General features: G+C 49.1%; 1 protein-coding gene across 5 annotated transcripts in view; it reads right to left on the bottom strand.

Moving 5' to 3' along the window:
- Positions 1-6,499: 6,499 nt before the first annotated feature.
- Positions 6,500-16,746, bottom strand: part of CENPC (centromere protein C) — a 1,046,742-nt gene continuing 1,036,495 nt past the window's right edge. For all 5 annotated transcript variants that reach the window (XM_085636509.1, XM_085636507.1, XM_085636508.1 and 2 more), the window contains one exon: positions 6,500-6,767. In XM_085636509.1, coding sequence (XP_085492635.1) covers positions 6,664-6,767 — 104 coding nt within the window. In that variant the 3' untranslated portion in view covers positions 6,500-6,663. The remainder of the gene's footprint in view (positions 6,768-16,746) is intronic.

Raw genomic sequence — 16,746 nt, forward strand, 5'->3', positions numbered from 1 at the left:
CGGCATTTCCACTACTACCGCAGGGGTCTGGTTCGTGAGGGAGGTGCTGGGCGTGAGCGGGTCCAATTGGATAGCATCCAGTCTGGCTTTTACATCGGCTGTTTCTTGCCTGGAGGCAGCCAATTCAATTTGCACGGTCGCTAAAGCAGCCAGCACATCATCAAGTGTTGCCATGTCTGTTATCGACCGGGAGACAGTTAGTGTTATTAAGGTCGGATATTTTGTAACGCCCTGAACGTCTCAGGATCGTTTAACAGACACGATAATGAGAACGCAACCACTTGTGAAGGTTTAGTTATTTTAATGAAGGCAAAAATAATACAAGGAATAAACAAAGGTTATAGTCACTGGAATCCTCCAGGCTAAGTACGTTACCAGCCCACAGCACGGATGGTCCTAACCGTCCTCTGCATATACGCCGATCCCGGCGTATGCCAACAGAGGGCAGAAATGAAATGGCCGACAATGCCAATCGGTAGGCTGAGGGGGGCACGAAGAGTGTTGGTGAGAATCGAGGAGTCAGGGAAACACCCAGCCGGGGTCTCTACCTGAAGGGAGCAGCCGCTCAACCTCTTCCTCAGACTGCACCGGGACGCAGAGTCACCTTCTGGTGATGCGTCACCGATACCCCAAGCACAAGCAAAGAAGACTGAACCGAGAGCAGCCGCTCGATCGATCCTGTGGACTTCCGAGTCTGTAACGCGGCAAACACCTCCTGGTGTGCGTTACAGCTGGCAGTCCCTGTATCTCTGGTCGGGCTGGGAGTTACGACTCCAACCAGCAAAAGCGCCACTGCGCTTTGACTCAGCCGAGTCAAAAAGCGAAGCTCAATGGTTATCCGGTAGAGCTTCCGGGTCCTTCACAGGTGACGATGGGGCAAGACACGGCCCAGGGAGTAACGACTCGACCTACCTCCGTTCTTGCCTTACTGGAGCACCACTCCGGAACACTGCTCTTCACTAAGCAGGTACGTCGGTGTCAACACAATATCCGACAGCGTTGTACCTCCCGGTTCCTCCCTTTATAGGGCGTGTTTTCCTTGAGTTATGTAACAGCTCTCCTGTTTACATAAGGGCGTGTTTTCCTTGAGTTATGTAACAGCTCTCCTGTTTACATAAGGGCGTGTTTCCTTGAGTTATGTAGCAGCTCTCCTGTTTACAATAGATTCCTTAACCTTAGAATAGATACCCCAGCAATACCAACCCCGGTGAAGGGTCTGCGAACAAGTTACACCAGAAAGTCACGGAGCACAGAACGGCCAAAGAAGCCGTCTCTCCGGACCTGGCTGTCAAGGCAGCAGTGCTTGGTAAACGTGTGCAGCAAGGCCCACGTAGCTGCCTGACAAATATCCAGCAAGGGGACACCGTGTCCCAAGGCAGTAGTGGCTGCAGTTGCCCTGGTCGAATGGGCACGCAGTCCCACAGGAGGCTCCTTCTTGGCCAAGGAGTAACATGCTTTGATGCACAGAACGACCCACCGGGAGATGGTTGGTTTGTGCACCGCCCGACCTCTTTTGGCGCCCACGTAGCCAACAAAGAGCTGATGATCCACCCGGAACAGCTGTTAGAATAGAATGCGAGCGCACGGTTTGGGTCCAGACGGTGGAGCCGCTCCTCTTCCCTTGAAGGATGCGAAGGCAGAAAAAAGGTGGGCAAAGTGATGGTGTGCCCGATTTGGAAGGGCGTGACAACTTTTGGCAAGAAAGAAGGACGTGTCCTCAGAACCACCTTGTCCGGATGAACAGAAATGAAAGGAGGTTTGGAAGAAAGAGCCTGGAGCTCACTCACTCTCCTGGCAGAGGCGATAGCTACCAGGAAAGCCGTCTTGAGAGTAAGAAGACATAAGGGACAGTTATGAAGGGGCTCAAAGGGAGCACACATCAGAAAAGTCAAGACAAGATTCAAGTCCCACTGAGGCATTATGAAGGGCACAGGTGGGAACGTACGCGTAATGCCCTTAAGAAACCGGTTAACAACCGGGGACTTAAAAAGAGAAGGCTGATCTGGAAGCCGTAAAAAAGCAGAGATGGCCGAAAGATAACCTTTAACAGTGTCCGGAGCAGAGCCCTGCTGGGCCAAAGAGAGAAGGAACAGAAGAACCTCAGAAAGAGCAGAAAGGGGATCCACAGTCTTAGCTGTGCACCATGCCACAAATCTGTTCCACCTACAGGCGTACACCGTTTTAGTGGAGGGATGCCTGGCTGCCAGGATGACATCAAAGACTTCGGGAGGAAGATCGAAAGGTGTCAACTGTCGCCTCTCAATCTCCAAGCATGGAGGTGGAGGCTGGACAGGTTCGGGTGGAGGACCGTCCCTGCTGCTGCGACAGAAGATCCTCCCGAAGAGACAGACGGATCGGGGGATCGATGCTCATACTGAGTAGCTCGGGATACCATACTCTTCGAGCCCAGTCCGGAGCCACAAGAATAACTTGGGCCCGGTCGCGCCTGATCTTCTTCAGCACTCTGGGCAGAAGTGGTATAGGCAGAAAGGCGTACAACAGGCCGCAGCTCCACTCGAGACGAAAAGCGTCTCCTAGCGAGTGCCGCCTTGGAAACTCCAACAGGCAGAACTGATGACATTGCGCGTTCTCTTCGGTGGCGAATAGATCTAGCCAAGGCTCTCCCCATCGCATAAAGAGACCTTGCGCCACGTCCAAGTTCAGACGCCACTCTCGATCCACCATGCACCGGCGGCTGAGCTTGTACGCCCTGGCGTTCAGTGAACCTGCCAGGTGTTGAACCACCAAGGTAATGCCTTGATGTCTCAGCCACGTCCAGAGGCGCAGAGCCTCCTGACATAGGGTCCACGACCCCACCCCACCCTGTTTGTTGCAATACCACATGGCGGTGGTGTTGTCAGTGAACACCAGCACTACACTTCCCCAGACAGAGGGAAGGAATGCCTTCAGTGCAAGCCGGATCGCCCGCAGCTCCAGAAGGTTGATATAGAGCCGGGACTCCGCCGGAGACCAGAGGCCTCTGATCTCCGCCTCTCTCATGTGGCCTCCCCAACCCAAGAAGGACGCATCCGTCACTACTGTGTACTCCGGTTGGGGAAGGGAGAGGATCTGCCATTGACCCAATCGCGATTCGTGAGCCACCACTGCAATTGTCGTGCAGTGCCCTCCGAGATTTGAACATGATCAGACATGTTGCCCTGATGCTGCGCCCACTGGAACTTCAGGTCCCACTGCAGAGCCCGCATATGCCACCGGGCATGCGGCACCAGCAGAATGCAGGAGGCCATCAGGCCCAGAAGCCGGAAGGTCATCCTGACTGAAACCCGGGATAGAGGCTGAAAAAGCAGAACCATAGCCGGAATATCCCAGACTCCCTGATCGGGATGATAAACCCGAAACAGCATCGAATCCAGAACAGCTCCGATGAGAGGGAGCTTCTGAGAGGGACTCAGGTGTGACTTCGGCACATGGACGGAGAACCTCAGCAGATGCAGGAGGTCGGACGTAGTCTGGAGGTTGGAGACAACTGCCTGGGGTGAGCCCGCCTTCAACAGCCAGTCGTCGAGGTAGGGGAAGACTGACACCCCTGACCTGCGCAGATGAGCTGCGACCACCGCCATCACTTTTGTGAACACCCGAGGGGTGCTGGTAAGGCCGAAGGGGAGCACAGCAAACTGAAAATGCTCCTGGCCTACCATGAACCACAGGTAACGCCGGTGGGCCGGCAGGACAGAAATGTGAAAATAAGCGTCCTGCAAATCCAAAGCAACCATCCAGTCTCCAGGGTCCAGGTCAGACAGGACCTGAGCCAGAGTCAGCATCTTGAACTTCATCTTCCGGAGGAAGCGATTGACGCCCCGGAGGTCCAAGATGGGGCGCAGGACCCCCTTGTCCTTCTTGGGGACCAGAAAGTAGTGGGAATAGCAACCACACCCCACTTCCTGATCGGGAACGCACTCGATGGCCCCCTTGGCCAGGAGGGCCGTGACTTCCTGACGGAGAAGAGCCAAATGATCCCCCGACATACGGTGGCACCGAGGTGGCATGGCTGGAGGGGAGGACAGAAAGGGGAGCGAGAAACCTTGACAGATTATCTGCAGCACCCACTTGTCCGACGTGATCTCGCGCCAGTGGCGGAGGTGAACCCTGCCACCTACTGGCGTGTGGGGTGTCCCCCTGAAGCTCGGATTAGGAAGGTTTCGAGGCGGAAGCAGCGGGGTTGGAGGTGGACTGCCCCACAGGTTGGTTACCAGACCCGCCCCTGCGGAACCCACGTCCACGGCTTTGCTGAGGCTGGTTCTGCACAGGCTTGCTGGAAGAGCCCGCCTGGGTACCTCTGCCCTGGCCACGAACAGAACGAAACCCCGTTGTGACAGGCTTTTTCGAGGAAAGACCCAAAGACTTGGCCGTGGCACGAGAGTCTTTAAAGCACTCCAAGGCATTGTCAGCCGTCGAAGGGCATGTCCATGAGCGAGCTCTGGACATCGGGTGAGAAGCCAGTGTACCGCAACCAGGCATGGCGCCGCAACGCCACCATCGTGGAAATCGCCCTGCCCAACGAATCAGCGGTGTCCAAACCACACCTGATGGCAAACTTCACCGCATCCTTGCCCTCCGCAATCGCTTGGGAAAGGACAGCCTGGACCTCCTCAGAGCACTGAGGTAGAACCTCCGCCACCGAATCCCACACTGCGTGGGAGTAACGGCCAAATAAGCAGGCGGTATTACCGACTTCAACCCCAAACTGGCTGAGAAGAACAACCTCTTGCCATATTGGTCCAGCCTCTTAGAGTTGTTATCCGGCGGAGCCGAGGGGAAGGCACTCTGCGATGTCGAAGCCTAAATGACCAGGCTCTCAGGCGTGGGGTGAGTGGTCAAGAAGGCGGGATCACCAGGCGCCGGGCGATGACGCCTAGCGACGTTCTTATGCACCGGTGCCCCCGAGGCCGGCCGCAACCAAGTGCCCAAGAGGACTTCGGTAAGGGACTCACTGAAAGGGAGCAGCAGTTCTGACGACGTAGACGCCGTCTGGAGCATCTCCGTAAGGAGGTTGGTCTTAAGGGCCACCGTAGGGAGGTCGAGGTGGAGAGTCTCCGCGGCTCGACGCAGCACCATAGTGTAGGAAGCGCCCTCCTCCATAGTAGGCGGAGGCGAGGCAAACCCCGGGTCAGAAGACACATCAAGTTCACCCGCATCTTGAAGGTCATCCACCCAATCCGGCTTGGAGTCACACCGCTGCACAAGGGGGTCCTCGGAGCCGTCCCAGTCCTCATCCAGCTCCGGGGTAGAAGGAGCCGGCCGCAGGACCGGAGCGGGGCCCAGCGGCGCCGGGAGCCACACCGGAGCCGCATCCCAATGAGGATCCCAGGTCGGAACGAAATGGTCCGAGAACCGGGACAGGGACGGGATAAACGGCACCCAGTGTGGTGCCTGCGGCAGAGCCAGGGGCGGCGCTGGGGCCGGAGCCAGCGGCGTTGCACCTTGTGGCGCCGGAGTCGCAGGTGCTGGATCCAGTGGCTCCGGGGCTGGCGCCGGAGGCGGTGCCGCCGGGTCAACAGGCTCTGGACACGGGACCACGTGGCCCGCAGGCGCACCGGCGGGAGCCCGAGGCCTAAACAGGCTGTCCAAGGCAGCAAGAAACTCTTGCCGCTGTGCGGGAGTCTCCGACGGACCCGGGTATAGCGGGTAGGCCCCGGGACTCCCAGGCTCCAGAGGGGCCGCAGGGGTGGAAGCCCCTGTCCCCCTCTGGGGAGCGACGGGGGGATGTCGGAGAGCGAACACGCTTCTTCGACTTCTGCTGATGGCGACACTTACCGGAAACAGACGGTGAAGACTTAAGAGTCCAAAGAGCGAAGGCCCCGGTCCCGCGAACGGCCCCTAGACCCAGAGCGGCAGTGAGAGGAGTGCCGGACTTCCAGCAACTTCCGACGCCGTTCCCGTAATGCCTTAGGGGCCATGGCACGGCCGTCCCGACAATCCCGGGAGTCGTGGTCGTTCTCCAGGCAGTAGAGGCAGACATCATGGGGGTCCGCCACCGACATATTACGGTGGCACAACCCACAAGACTTAAAGCCGGGCATCCCTACGTGCACCAGGAGACAAGAGAATGAGACAAAAGTCTCAAAAAAGTGGTCAAAAAATGACCGAGGTACGTGCTCAATCTGGATCTGCGCTTTCGGCACGGAAAAAGAAAGAACTGACTGAGAACCTACTGGCGCGCAGGGGTACTGCTAGGCAGAAAACGTTCCGGATTCCGACTGATGCCTGGGGAATATTCTAAGGTAAGGAATCTATCACTAACGTGTCTCTTTCAGATGTATTTGCATAGTTGTATTTTTATAATCTAAATAAACGATTTTGAAGAACTTTATATTTTCAACAAGAATACACCAGACAAAAGGAGTGATGCAATTAAGACGTTCAAAAAAGGCTAACATGTTTAAAAGAATGGTAGCTTTTGAGCAGGAGTGGACAATGTAGGAGTGTAGGAAAGTAATAATAAATCAAAAAAGAGAAAATAACACATAGGAATGATATATGTTTGTATTAAATAGCTTTAACATTTTTAATTATTTTTTTTTATACAAAATATAACATTATCTACTTTACAAATAACTTTTTACACAACACATCTGATCCTTTCATCCAAACATCCTTTTCCATGTTACACCTTCTTCAATGTCTTTCCTGCAAACAAATCCTTTATCCAATGTCTTCAACTTCTGTTTGTTTCTGTTCTTTGATGTGTACAAAAAGAATATTTGAGTCTGTTTCTTCACGGAGATTTTGTATATTATACATGTTTCCTAAATGAAAAAATAAAGTATTATTTGGCAAGAAATGGTCACTTACAGTTCATTCATTGTAGAGAGCTGCTCCGTCCAATGCTTTCATAAACAGATCAATGAGAATAAAAAAAGATATATAAGCATTCCCCTGCTTATGTGACACTCCTCAGTATTATTTTATATGGGTTCACGCAAGTAAATATTTTCAAAAACCATGTTCAAAATATCTGCACCTACACGTATACCAGTACAATGATAACTGCAAAAGTGGTATAACAGTGCTTTTTCCTGGCTTTCCAGTGACAGAGTTTCTACCCTGGATTTAAAATCAAACCATGTTTCTCTGTTACGGCACTTTTCACGCATAACTGGGATCCCTAAGACGCATACTAAGAATAGTATGATTAATGCAACTTTAGTCCCACGCCACTCTATCAGTTTATGGTAGGTTTGAACAATTCCCGAATTGCATGGGATGAGGTGCTTCCTCATAGTCAATATTTTTTCTGCTTTTGCTGGTGAGGGAACTAACACCACCACAACTCCTGAAGTCCCTGTACATAAGATGGTGAGTTACATACCAACTGTTAGAAAAACCCCACTCCCACACCGGAAGGGTGGTGGTAATGGGATTTTCCCGGACATACACTGTGGTAGCTTGGCTCGAGTGGTCAGGGATCAGGCACCGTGCTAAGCATACGACATACCCACACAATAACCATGCGTGCATCCGTTCCAAAAACGACACTACACCTTAAAACTTATACTGAAAATATATCTCTTTATCTTCTTTTCTCTTAGTTGCTGATTAAATAAATAATAATACAATCACAGTACACAAGGCTTCTTCTTAAAAAGTGCAGGTCAAATAAATAGGAACACTTTACAGGTGCGATAAATAGGTTCAGGTCAAATAAATACTGTGAGGCAATAAATACTGTGCAGGAATAAGTTAGCTCAGGACAATAAATACATCACAGGAATAACTTAGATAAATACAATAAATACAGTACCCTCAATAAATAATATCAGCCAACAATGACATTTGTAAAATCAGATCACATTTAAAATACTATGGGCTGATTTGGCCCAGTCACAGCTTGTGGTTAGATGGATGGCCTGAGGGGTATACTCCCTGGCTTGGAGGCCTAAACTGAGGTAGGTCAAGGGGAATCTAGAGATCTGGCTCTCCCACACTACACAACCCCTCTGTATTAGTCTCAGCTCACCCCTGGCACAATCAAGCTGGTTCCAGCACCTCTCCAGCCCCTAGGTTAGTCTCTCAGGGCTCCACAGGGCCTTAGGCGCCCTCTATTCCACTTACTGCCCTTTTTATGAAGCTCCGACGCCGCTGGAGTCGTGTCGACGCCGTGAGGCGGTTCCGGTTCGAAGTCGGCGGCCTCGGCGCAATGTCAGTTCTTGACGACGTCGATAGGCGGTTCCGGTTCGATGTCGGCGGCCTCGGCTCGATGTCGACCTCCGGTTCGATGACGTCGGGCAATCTTGGCTCGATGTCGACTTCGGGCGGCTCCGGTTCGATGTCGGCGGCCCCGGCTCGATGTCGACCTCCGGTTGGATGACGTCGGGCAGTCTTGGCTCGATGTCGACTTCCGACGGCTCCGGAGTGCGATCTCCACTCCCGACCTCCGGTGCTCCTTTCCTCAGGTTCCGGCGACTCCGGAGTGCGACCTCCACTCCCGACCTCCGGCACGATCCTCTTCAGGTTCCGGCGACTCCGGAGTGCGATCTCCACTCCCGACCTCCGGCACGATTCACCTCGGTCTCCGGCCACTCCGGAGGGCGGACTTCACTCCCCCGCCGACGCCGCACACTCGACCTCAGGTGTCTTCCTCCACGACCTCTGGTACTCTCCACGACCTCCGTCGGCGCCCTCTCTCGACCTCTGGCGGCTCCGGGTACGACGTCTGCTCTCCAGTCAGCGCCGCTTCTCCACCTCGGGCTCCAGGTCTCTAGGCTTCTCGACGTTGGACTTCAAGAAGTTACCAGTAACCAGGTCAGGAACTTGCTGTTCTTTACTTTTAAGGCCTGTTCCTGCTGTCCAGGTCCTTAAGATGGTTTCTCTTGCTTTCTCCCACACAGGGCTCCAGGCTGGGCTCAGTCAGTAGGGACTAGTATCAAGGATGGGTTTATGGACCCCACTCCAGGCACAAGTTTCCACCCCTGCTGCCTCACTCCTTCCTCCTTCAGGTTTCTGCTGCTCTCTCTTCACCAGTCAGGTGCCAACTGCCAGCTCCAACTGTCAACTCTGGCTTAGCTTCTCAACATTCCAAACCGCCTCCAACTGTCACAGGGTTCCAGAATGTTGCAGAAGGTTCTGGTAGGTTCCAGTGAGTTCTGATGATGTCACAGGTGACAATGGGTGGCCACCATTTTGTGCTCCAGGCCCTCAGACAGAAGTTCCAGGGGTAGATAAAATGGCTCCCTGAATCTGCATCAATACGAAAAAGTCTGGTGGTTCCCAAAAAGGAAAAAATACTAACAGGGTTTGAGGCAAAAGTGGGACAAAATAAATAATGATGAGGAGGGACCACCCAAAGGGCTGACAGGTCTAACACCAACAATCTATTTTTTTCAAACATTTTTTATTAGCATTTTGTGGAAATACAGGCATATTACGGCAGGGTCGGTACTAACCAATAACATCCATGTATAGAGCATCTATTCGCCTGTTAGGACAATACAATAGAGCTGGACAGAATTTTCTGCAATAACAATGCAAAGCACAAGCACCAGCCCGACCTCAGGACTATATTCTCTCGCAACCGCTGCTCAACCCCTTACAACAGGCAGCTTCTCCCTCGTCCCCACTCGCAGAATGGACATGGCCCTGTCATAACTCGCCCTTGACAGGGTAAATCAACTCTCAATCCCGTCTCAAGCAGCGTATCAGTATAACTTAGGTGGACAGAGTGGCTCCTCATAAAACTTCAGTCCCTCTAGCTAGGCAAGACCCACATCTAGTGAGGATGCTAGTCCTCTATCATCTAGGACGTTCCAGACCGTCTTCCAGGTGAGGAGGGTCAGGATTTTGCAGGGGCTCCCCTCATAACTCGCCCATCTTTCTAGGTCCCTTTTCCAACCTCTACCCGTGGGCCCCTCGGAGTCTTCCAGTTGCGTGTAATGTCTCTTTTTGCTAAAATGGAGGCCAAATCTTGCAACCCATGCATCGCCATATTCTTAGCAGTGTGTGGATACCAATGTTTACGACAATGTCCAGGCATGTATGGGACCTCTCCCCCTATCACCAGTGACAGAATTCTAGTGTTAGCTCCGGGCATGTCCAGAACATTTGGTAAAGCTCAGCTCTCATCTCACCACACCTCTGGCATTTCACTCCCTCCATTGTGAAATGTCTTGCAATTCTTCCAGGCGTAAGGTACGCCTTATGTAGTACAAAAATGATTATGTTCAAACCTGGCATTCCAAGAAACCTTAGGTGTGTGTTGCAGAATCGCTCCCCAGTCATTCTCCGGAATGGGAATCCCCAGGTCCTCCCCCCACAATCCTCTGAGGGACTCCAGGGCGAGGATCACATCTCCTGTATCGTTTTATAAGGATGAGTTAACAGCCTTAAAGGTCCCCGATGAAGTAACTAAATACTGGTAGCTTTTGGAATGAGAGGGCTCTGATGCTCCCCCTCTCCAGTGTTTACGTATGGCCGCTGTCACAGCACAGTGCAGGAGAAAATGGACCTGCTGTATATCATACCGAGTACAAAACTCTTCGAATTGAAGGAATAGTCCATCCTCAAATAGGGATCAGAGTGTTGATGCGCCCACTTCTACCCAATCTGTCAACAGTAAGGCAGTTGCACCCACCCCCTATGTAGACCACGAACCCAGCAACGGCATATAACCTGAAGCTCAATAGGGTCAGTCCGGACTGGTTGGGGAAGTTGTAAGAGCACCTTCACCAAACAGGAAAGGTCAGGCACAGAGGGACTCATTGCCTTCTCAGGGGCAAGACTCTCAGCGAGTAACTGTGTGAGCCATTGCAGGTGTGCTGCTAAACAGTACGCTTCGAAGTCAGGAGCACCCAAACCTCCCTCCTCCCTGGGAAGCTGCATTGTTGACAACACCACTCTCCTGCGTCCCGTGCCTCAAGAAGAACCCTGTGATAAGTGTATCAATCTTCCGGAATAGTGCTCCAGGGACCCAGCCCGGCAACACTACAAACAACAACAACAAGCGGGGTAGGGCTATCATCTTTAATAAAGCCACTTGGCCTGGCACTGAAAGGGGAAGCATTTTTCAGAAATCAATACTGGAGGGGAGTGCCAGGACCTGCCCCACATTACCCTCCAGTAGATCCGCCGAATTGTGGTAAATCTGAATTCCAAGATAGGGCAAGCATCTGGATTCCCACTGGAGCGCACCTATTTCTGCAGGCAGATCGCTAAGTGCAGCCATGGGAAAGACCCAAGATTTCTGCCAACTAACACGTAGTCCGGAAAGAGAGCCGAAGGGCTCCAGCAATTCCCGAGCGCCCTCTAGTTGGTCCTTCGCATCTCCAGCAATTCCCGAGCGCCCTCTAGGTGGTCCTTCACATCTCGCAGAAAAAACAAGAGATCATCTGCGTATAAAGAAATATGATGCACCTGGATACTGATCCGGATACCTCTGTAAGCATTTCCTGCCCTAGCGTGACAAGCCAACGGCTCCATAACCAGGGCGAAAAGCTTCGACGACAGAGGACAACCCTGCCTAGTGCCTTGCTCCACTGTATAGCTCTCTGATATAATTCAACCCGTCTTCATTCTAGCTGAGGGACCCAAATACAGCAATCTTGTCCAATTCACAAAGCCTTGTCCCAGGCCGAAACAAGTCATCACCTCATAGAGGTAGAGCCACAACAGACTATCGAAAACTTTTTCTATGTCCACCGTGAAAATCACCGATGGGGCTTATCGTAGGAGTCTGCCTCCTGTAGGGTGAGAAGTCTGCGGATATGGAGTGCTGTGTTCAATGTCGGAATAAATCCCGCTTGATCGGCATGTATCAGAGTAGACATGTGAGGCAGCAGGTAAGTAGCCAGGATCCTATTGAGTATTGTAAACTCCAAGTTTAGCAAAGATAACGGTCTATTAGCCTTCCTGTCGCACCCTGATTTCCCGGGCTTCAGTAGTGGCATGATCACAGCTTCCCGAGTAGAAGAAGGGGGCAACCTTACAGTCTTGGTGGATTTGTAAATGTCTATCAACCTAGGGGAAAGAATATCTATATAGGTAGAATGAAATTCAACTGGTAATCCCATCTGTGCCTGGTGTTTTAATCCAAGCCATGAAGTTTATAGCAGCTCGGACCTCTGGGAGAGTGATGTCTCCTCCCAAGTCTTCAGCCTCTTCAAGGGACACAGTAGGAAATCGCAAGGGCGCTAGGCAGTTTGTAAGGGCTGCTAGCGAGCTCCCGGCCACACTATAATACAGAGCTGAATAGTAATCATAAAACTCCTGGTTAATGTCATCTTGTCTATATATTTTATAGCCATTAGCTGTGGTAAGCTCCACAATGACCGAGCCTCGTTTAGCCAGGCTAGCAGTGATTCTGTGCAGTCTCCCACCATGCGCCTATATCATATGCTGCTCATAATAAAAGCATCCTAACCACTCCACTTGTTCTGCAACCTGTTCTCAGGCCGCGAGGATTTTGGGTTGTAAATGAGGGTGCTCCGGGCGATGCCGTTCAAGGATTCTCAGCTCCTCTCTAGTACATACAAACAATCACCAAAAATAACCCTGCCTATACCATCACTGAACCAAATAGAGGCCCCTCAAATAGTTTTTAGTGAGGAGTGAGACAGGAGTGACAGTCGCTATACGCCGTAGACCCTGTTTTTTTGTGTCAAACTGGGATGGTGGCGACTCCTCTTGAAAAATAGTATGTGGTATGAGGGTTGTATGTTATTACATCAAATACATACACTGTGGGTCCCTCGATCACACTCACTACAATTACTACTAGTATCAAGGTAAGATTTTAATTAATTTTATCACTACCTTGAACACATGTACATTGATCTTACCCTTACCCTGTATCTAACAGAGATTTATTTTTACAATTTTATTTCATTTCATATCATATTTTTAACTGTATTTTAACCCCATTCTTTCTGCCTTTTAAAAGTATTACTTTCATTGGTAATCTATTTAAAAACTTGCCATAAACTAAATTATAAATACGTGTAAGACATGTATAATTAACATTTAATAACTAACTTAGCTGTAACCTACAAATATACATGTTTAAACAGTCTTAGCTTAACCAATTGGTCTTTCATTAATGTAGCTGTGAACCTTTAAACTACCCTTCAAGTATTTGTCATTAATTAGTAGTTAATTTAATTGAAAAACTATCACTATCATTTAAATATATGTAATCCTTTTATAATTAACCATAACCTTTAAAAGTAATTAATGTGTTTTAAATTAACCTTATCCTAACTTTTACATTTTATTTATTTTAATTCATTTCAGTTCAGTTCATAAGGCTTTATTCGGAGCTTAAAAACAAAGTCCATAAAAGCACAAAACATACATAAAAACTTCATCATTATAGCAGTACAATAGATAAATACATTAAAAACAGTTTAAAATGACAGATTAGGCCTTGCCTTAATAGCCCGCAAAAGGAAAGTGGCAGTATAAAAACATACATCGGGTGGCATATTAAATAGCAAGATCATAGTGTCTTTTACGGTCCTGACTCCATGTTTCTTAAAAATAGGTTTTAAAAAAGCTGATCGGAAGTTTCCATAAAAAGAGCAGAACAATAAGAAGTGTACGGTACTTTGCGCGGTAATATGGTCACATGGGCAAGGACCTGTTGGGTGTTTCTTGATGCTTGGAAATGCGACCAGATGGTGAACAATACCAAAACGGAGCCTTGTCAAAACAAATCGATGGGAAGGTCTAGAAACAAAACTCAAATATGGTTGAGGCCCTATCGTTTCACTAAAACTTCCATAAAAACGACAGGTGATTAAGTTGTCACAAGACCTCCCACGCTTCTCATTTCTGTGATTCATAAAAGTAGATTTCAGCTCATTTTTTGTAAAGCAAGAGGCTGCATGATGATCCTCTAATATATTGAGATCAAAAATATTAGAAAAACTTTCAGAAACAAATTTTACCCATGGGATCAATAGATGCTTATCAGTGGTGAGACAATCCTCAATAATAGCTCTGTTTAGAGATGTCTCTTCCTTGGTCCATATTGCGCGCCAAAGCAAAAGCGGTCTAAGGGCTACATGGTCAGAGAGATGTTGGATCCCAAACTCCCTGTGCACCAGATCAGTGGAGGCTGAAGTAGGTAGACTTAAAAGCCTTTTAAGAAAGGTGTTTTCTTCCACCTGGAGACTGCTACTTGATACATGCCCCCAGATACCGGCACCATAGAGAGTAATAGAGAGACACCTCATTTGATAAATTTTTAACATATCCATGAGCCGTTTATCCCCTAATTTAGAGGCGAATTGAAATACCCCATGGGCACTTTTCGCCATTCTACCCTTTACATAATGAATCTCGTTGGACCAACTACCAGATTTAGAGAAGGTAATACCTAGGTAGTTGAAGGTGTCCACCGTTAAAACCTTTTGCCCTTCAATGAAAAAGGAATGAGGCTTTTTACAACTTTTGCCACACTCCATGACAAAGGTTTTAGATTTATTAATCTTTAACTTCCTGTCCTTGATGAACAGAGAAAATCTGTCCATTAAACGTTGCAGACCGATGGGGGTCCTAGATAAAATAACAGCATCGTCTGCATAAAGTAGGACAGGGATATCAATATCAGGGGTTTTAGGGGTATCGGCCGCAACTGTCTTTAAGACCGAATCAACCTCGTTAATAAAGAGTGTAAAAAGCAGGGGAGCCAGTACACAACCCTGCCTGATACCACGTCTTGTGGGGAACTTAGGAGTACATTCCCCAGCCGAGCCGTAACGTACGCTCGACCTGAGGTTGGCATAAAGCCGGGCCAAGAAATGAACAATACCCTCGGGTGCACCCATTTCCAGGAGTTTCCCCCATAAAATCTTATGGTTTACCATATCGAAGGCACTGCTCAGATCTGCAAAGCAGAGATAAAGAGATCCCTTCTTTGCCCTCGTGTATTTAATAAGCTATTAAATTATTACTGTTTTTAAAAAAAACTAATAATCATACTTAAAGTTTAAATACAACAATAATACACACTTTAATATACCACGAGGGGTAGGTGACCTCACTTTGCCACCTTTAAATGTATTAATTCTTTAATTAATTAGTTTTATTTAATGTAACTTTGTTTATTTTTTTTAATTACCCATTTGTATTAGACCAGAATGCAGGAGTTGATCAATGAAATGCACTTCAGCAACTTCCGTTTTTACTATGATGAAACTTTTTGAGAAAAGGAGGAACAAAAATGGAGGAGCGAACAGGCAGTGAAGAGAGACCAGCAAGTGGTTGGTGGTAGTAGATGTGTATGTGTGTGTGTATGCACGAGAAGATTAGGATAAGAAGGTGGGACTGGAGGTTGTGTGAAAGGAAAAAGTGGCAAAAGAAGGCTGAGAAAAATGAAACAAGCAAAATAGAGAACACAGATGAAATCCCCTAATTGCCCAACTCTGACAATGCTACTGTGAGAGAAAGAGGAGCTTCATTTGTACAGAGGAGATGAGAGAAAACCCAGACAGACAAATAACAAGCATTTACAATGCAATGGTCTCGGCATTGGTAAAGTTAGAGCTATTGGCATTGCTCATGACATTTTTTTTGTTTATGTTTTTGTTTTTAAAACATTTAAAGAAGCGGTATTGTTATTTAGAAATGTCAATAGCTTAATCACTCTCAAATGCGAGACCTATTGCATTTGCACCCACACAAAGGACCACCTACACACACACTGATTAAGCTATTGACATTGTAAATAACAATGCAGTTTCTTTACATGTTTTAAAAACAAAAACAAACAAAAATGTCATGAGCAATGCCAATAGCTCTAACTTTAACAATGCCGAGACCGTTGCATTGTAAATGCTTGTTCAGATAACCACTCTATTTGACTGTGTTTATACCCCTTCACTTCTGAAAGCTCTCAGTTGTCCCCTTTTTCACCCGCCAGCTGCTATGCTATCCTCTCCGTCTTTTTCGCACAGAAGAAAGGGAAAGCCAGAGCAAATTGGGATTTTTAAAGCGCTTCCCTTTCTTCCCGCGGCATAGCTTCCTGGCGGGGGAGGTCACACCTGAGGCACAACTAGAGTCAAATTTCGTGTGGGGTGGGGGGTCTGATTCTTCAAGCAAAAGGTAGAGTGGAGGTGCAGGGGCTCTAAGGAGTGAGAAACATCATAGCCTCGTTAACGAGCAAAAGGTCTTTTAAAGACCTGTGAAGTACTCGGGTGCCGCTGTGTTTGTACCCAGGAAACTGTCTCATCCCGGGCTGCAACACACGAGGGGGGGTGGGGGTGGCGAAGGCCTTTGAGTCCAATGGGCGTTGCGCGCCTGGGTCACAGGTTGCTCTGCTTTGGCGCCATGGCGTCACTGCTCTCCTTGTGAAATCACCAATATGTGAGCATGCGCCGCAGTGTAGAAATGCGATGCATGCTCACATGACATTGTGTGACAGTGAGTACCGGTACTCTATTTAATAACGGAGAAGTGCAGGTACTCTTGGAGGGGGAAAAAATAAGTGCCGGTACTCAGTACCGGTGAGTACCGCCCCATTTAAAGCACTGCGGATAGGCACCGCCGCAAGTCTGCTCCAATGCGCACACAGTGTCTCTCAATGCTCAGCAGGCAGCTTTGAAGATGAAATGATCCGCTCCCGTACATAGGACGGACAATGGCTCCCCACTAAACACGCCGCCTCCGGAAATCAGAATTAAGCACGCCTCCTAGCATGCGAAGGTCGACTAAGTACCCAGAGGCCCCTCCTACTGAGTCCTTCTGGGAAATGTAGTTCGTTGTGGTTTTGTACCCGGAAACAGTACAAATTAG

The sequence above is a fragment of the Triturus cristatus genome, chromosome 2_1 (genome assembly GCF_964204655.1).
Source record: "Triturus cristatus chromosome 2_1, aTriCri1.1, whole genome shotgun sequence".
NCBI lineage: Eukaryota > Metazoa > Chordata > Amphibia > Caudata > Salamandridae > Triturus > Triturus cristatus.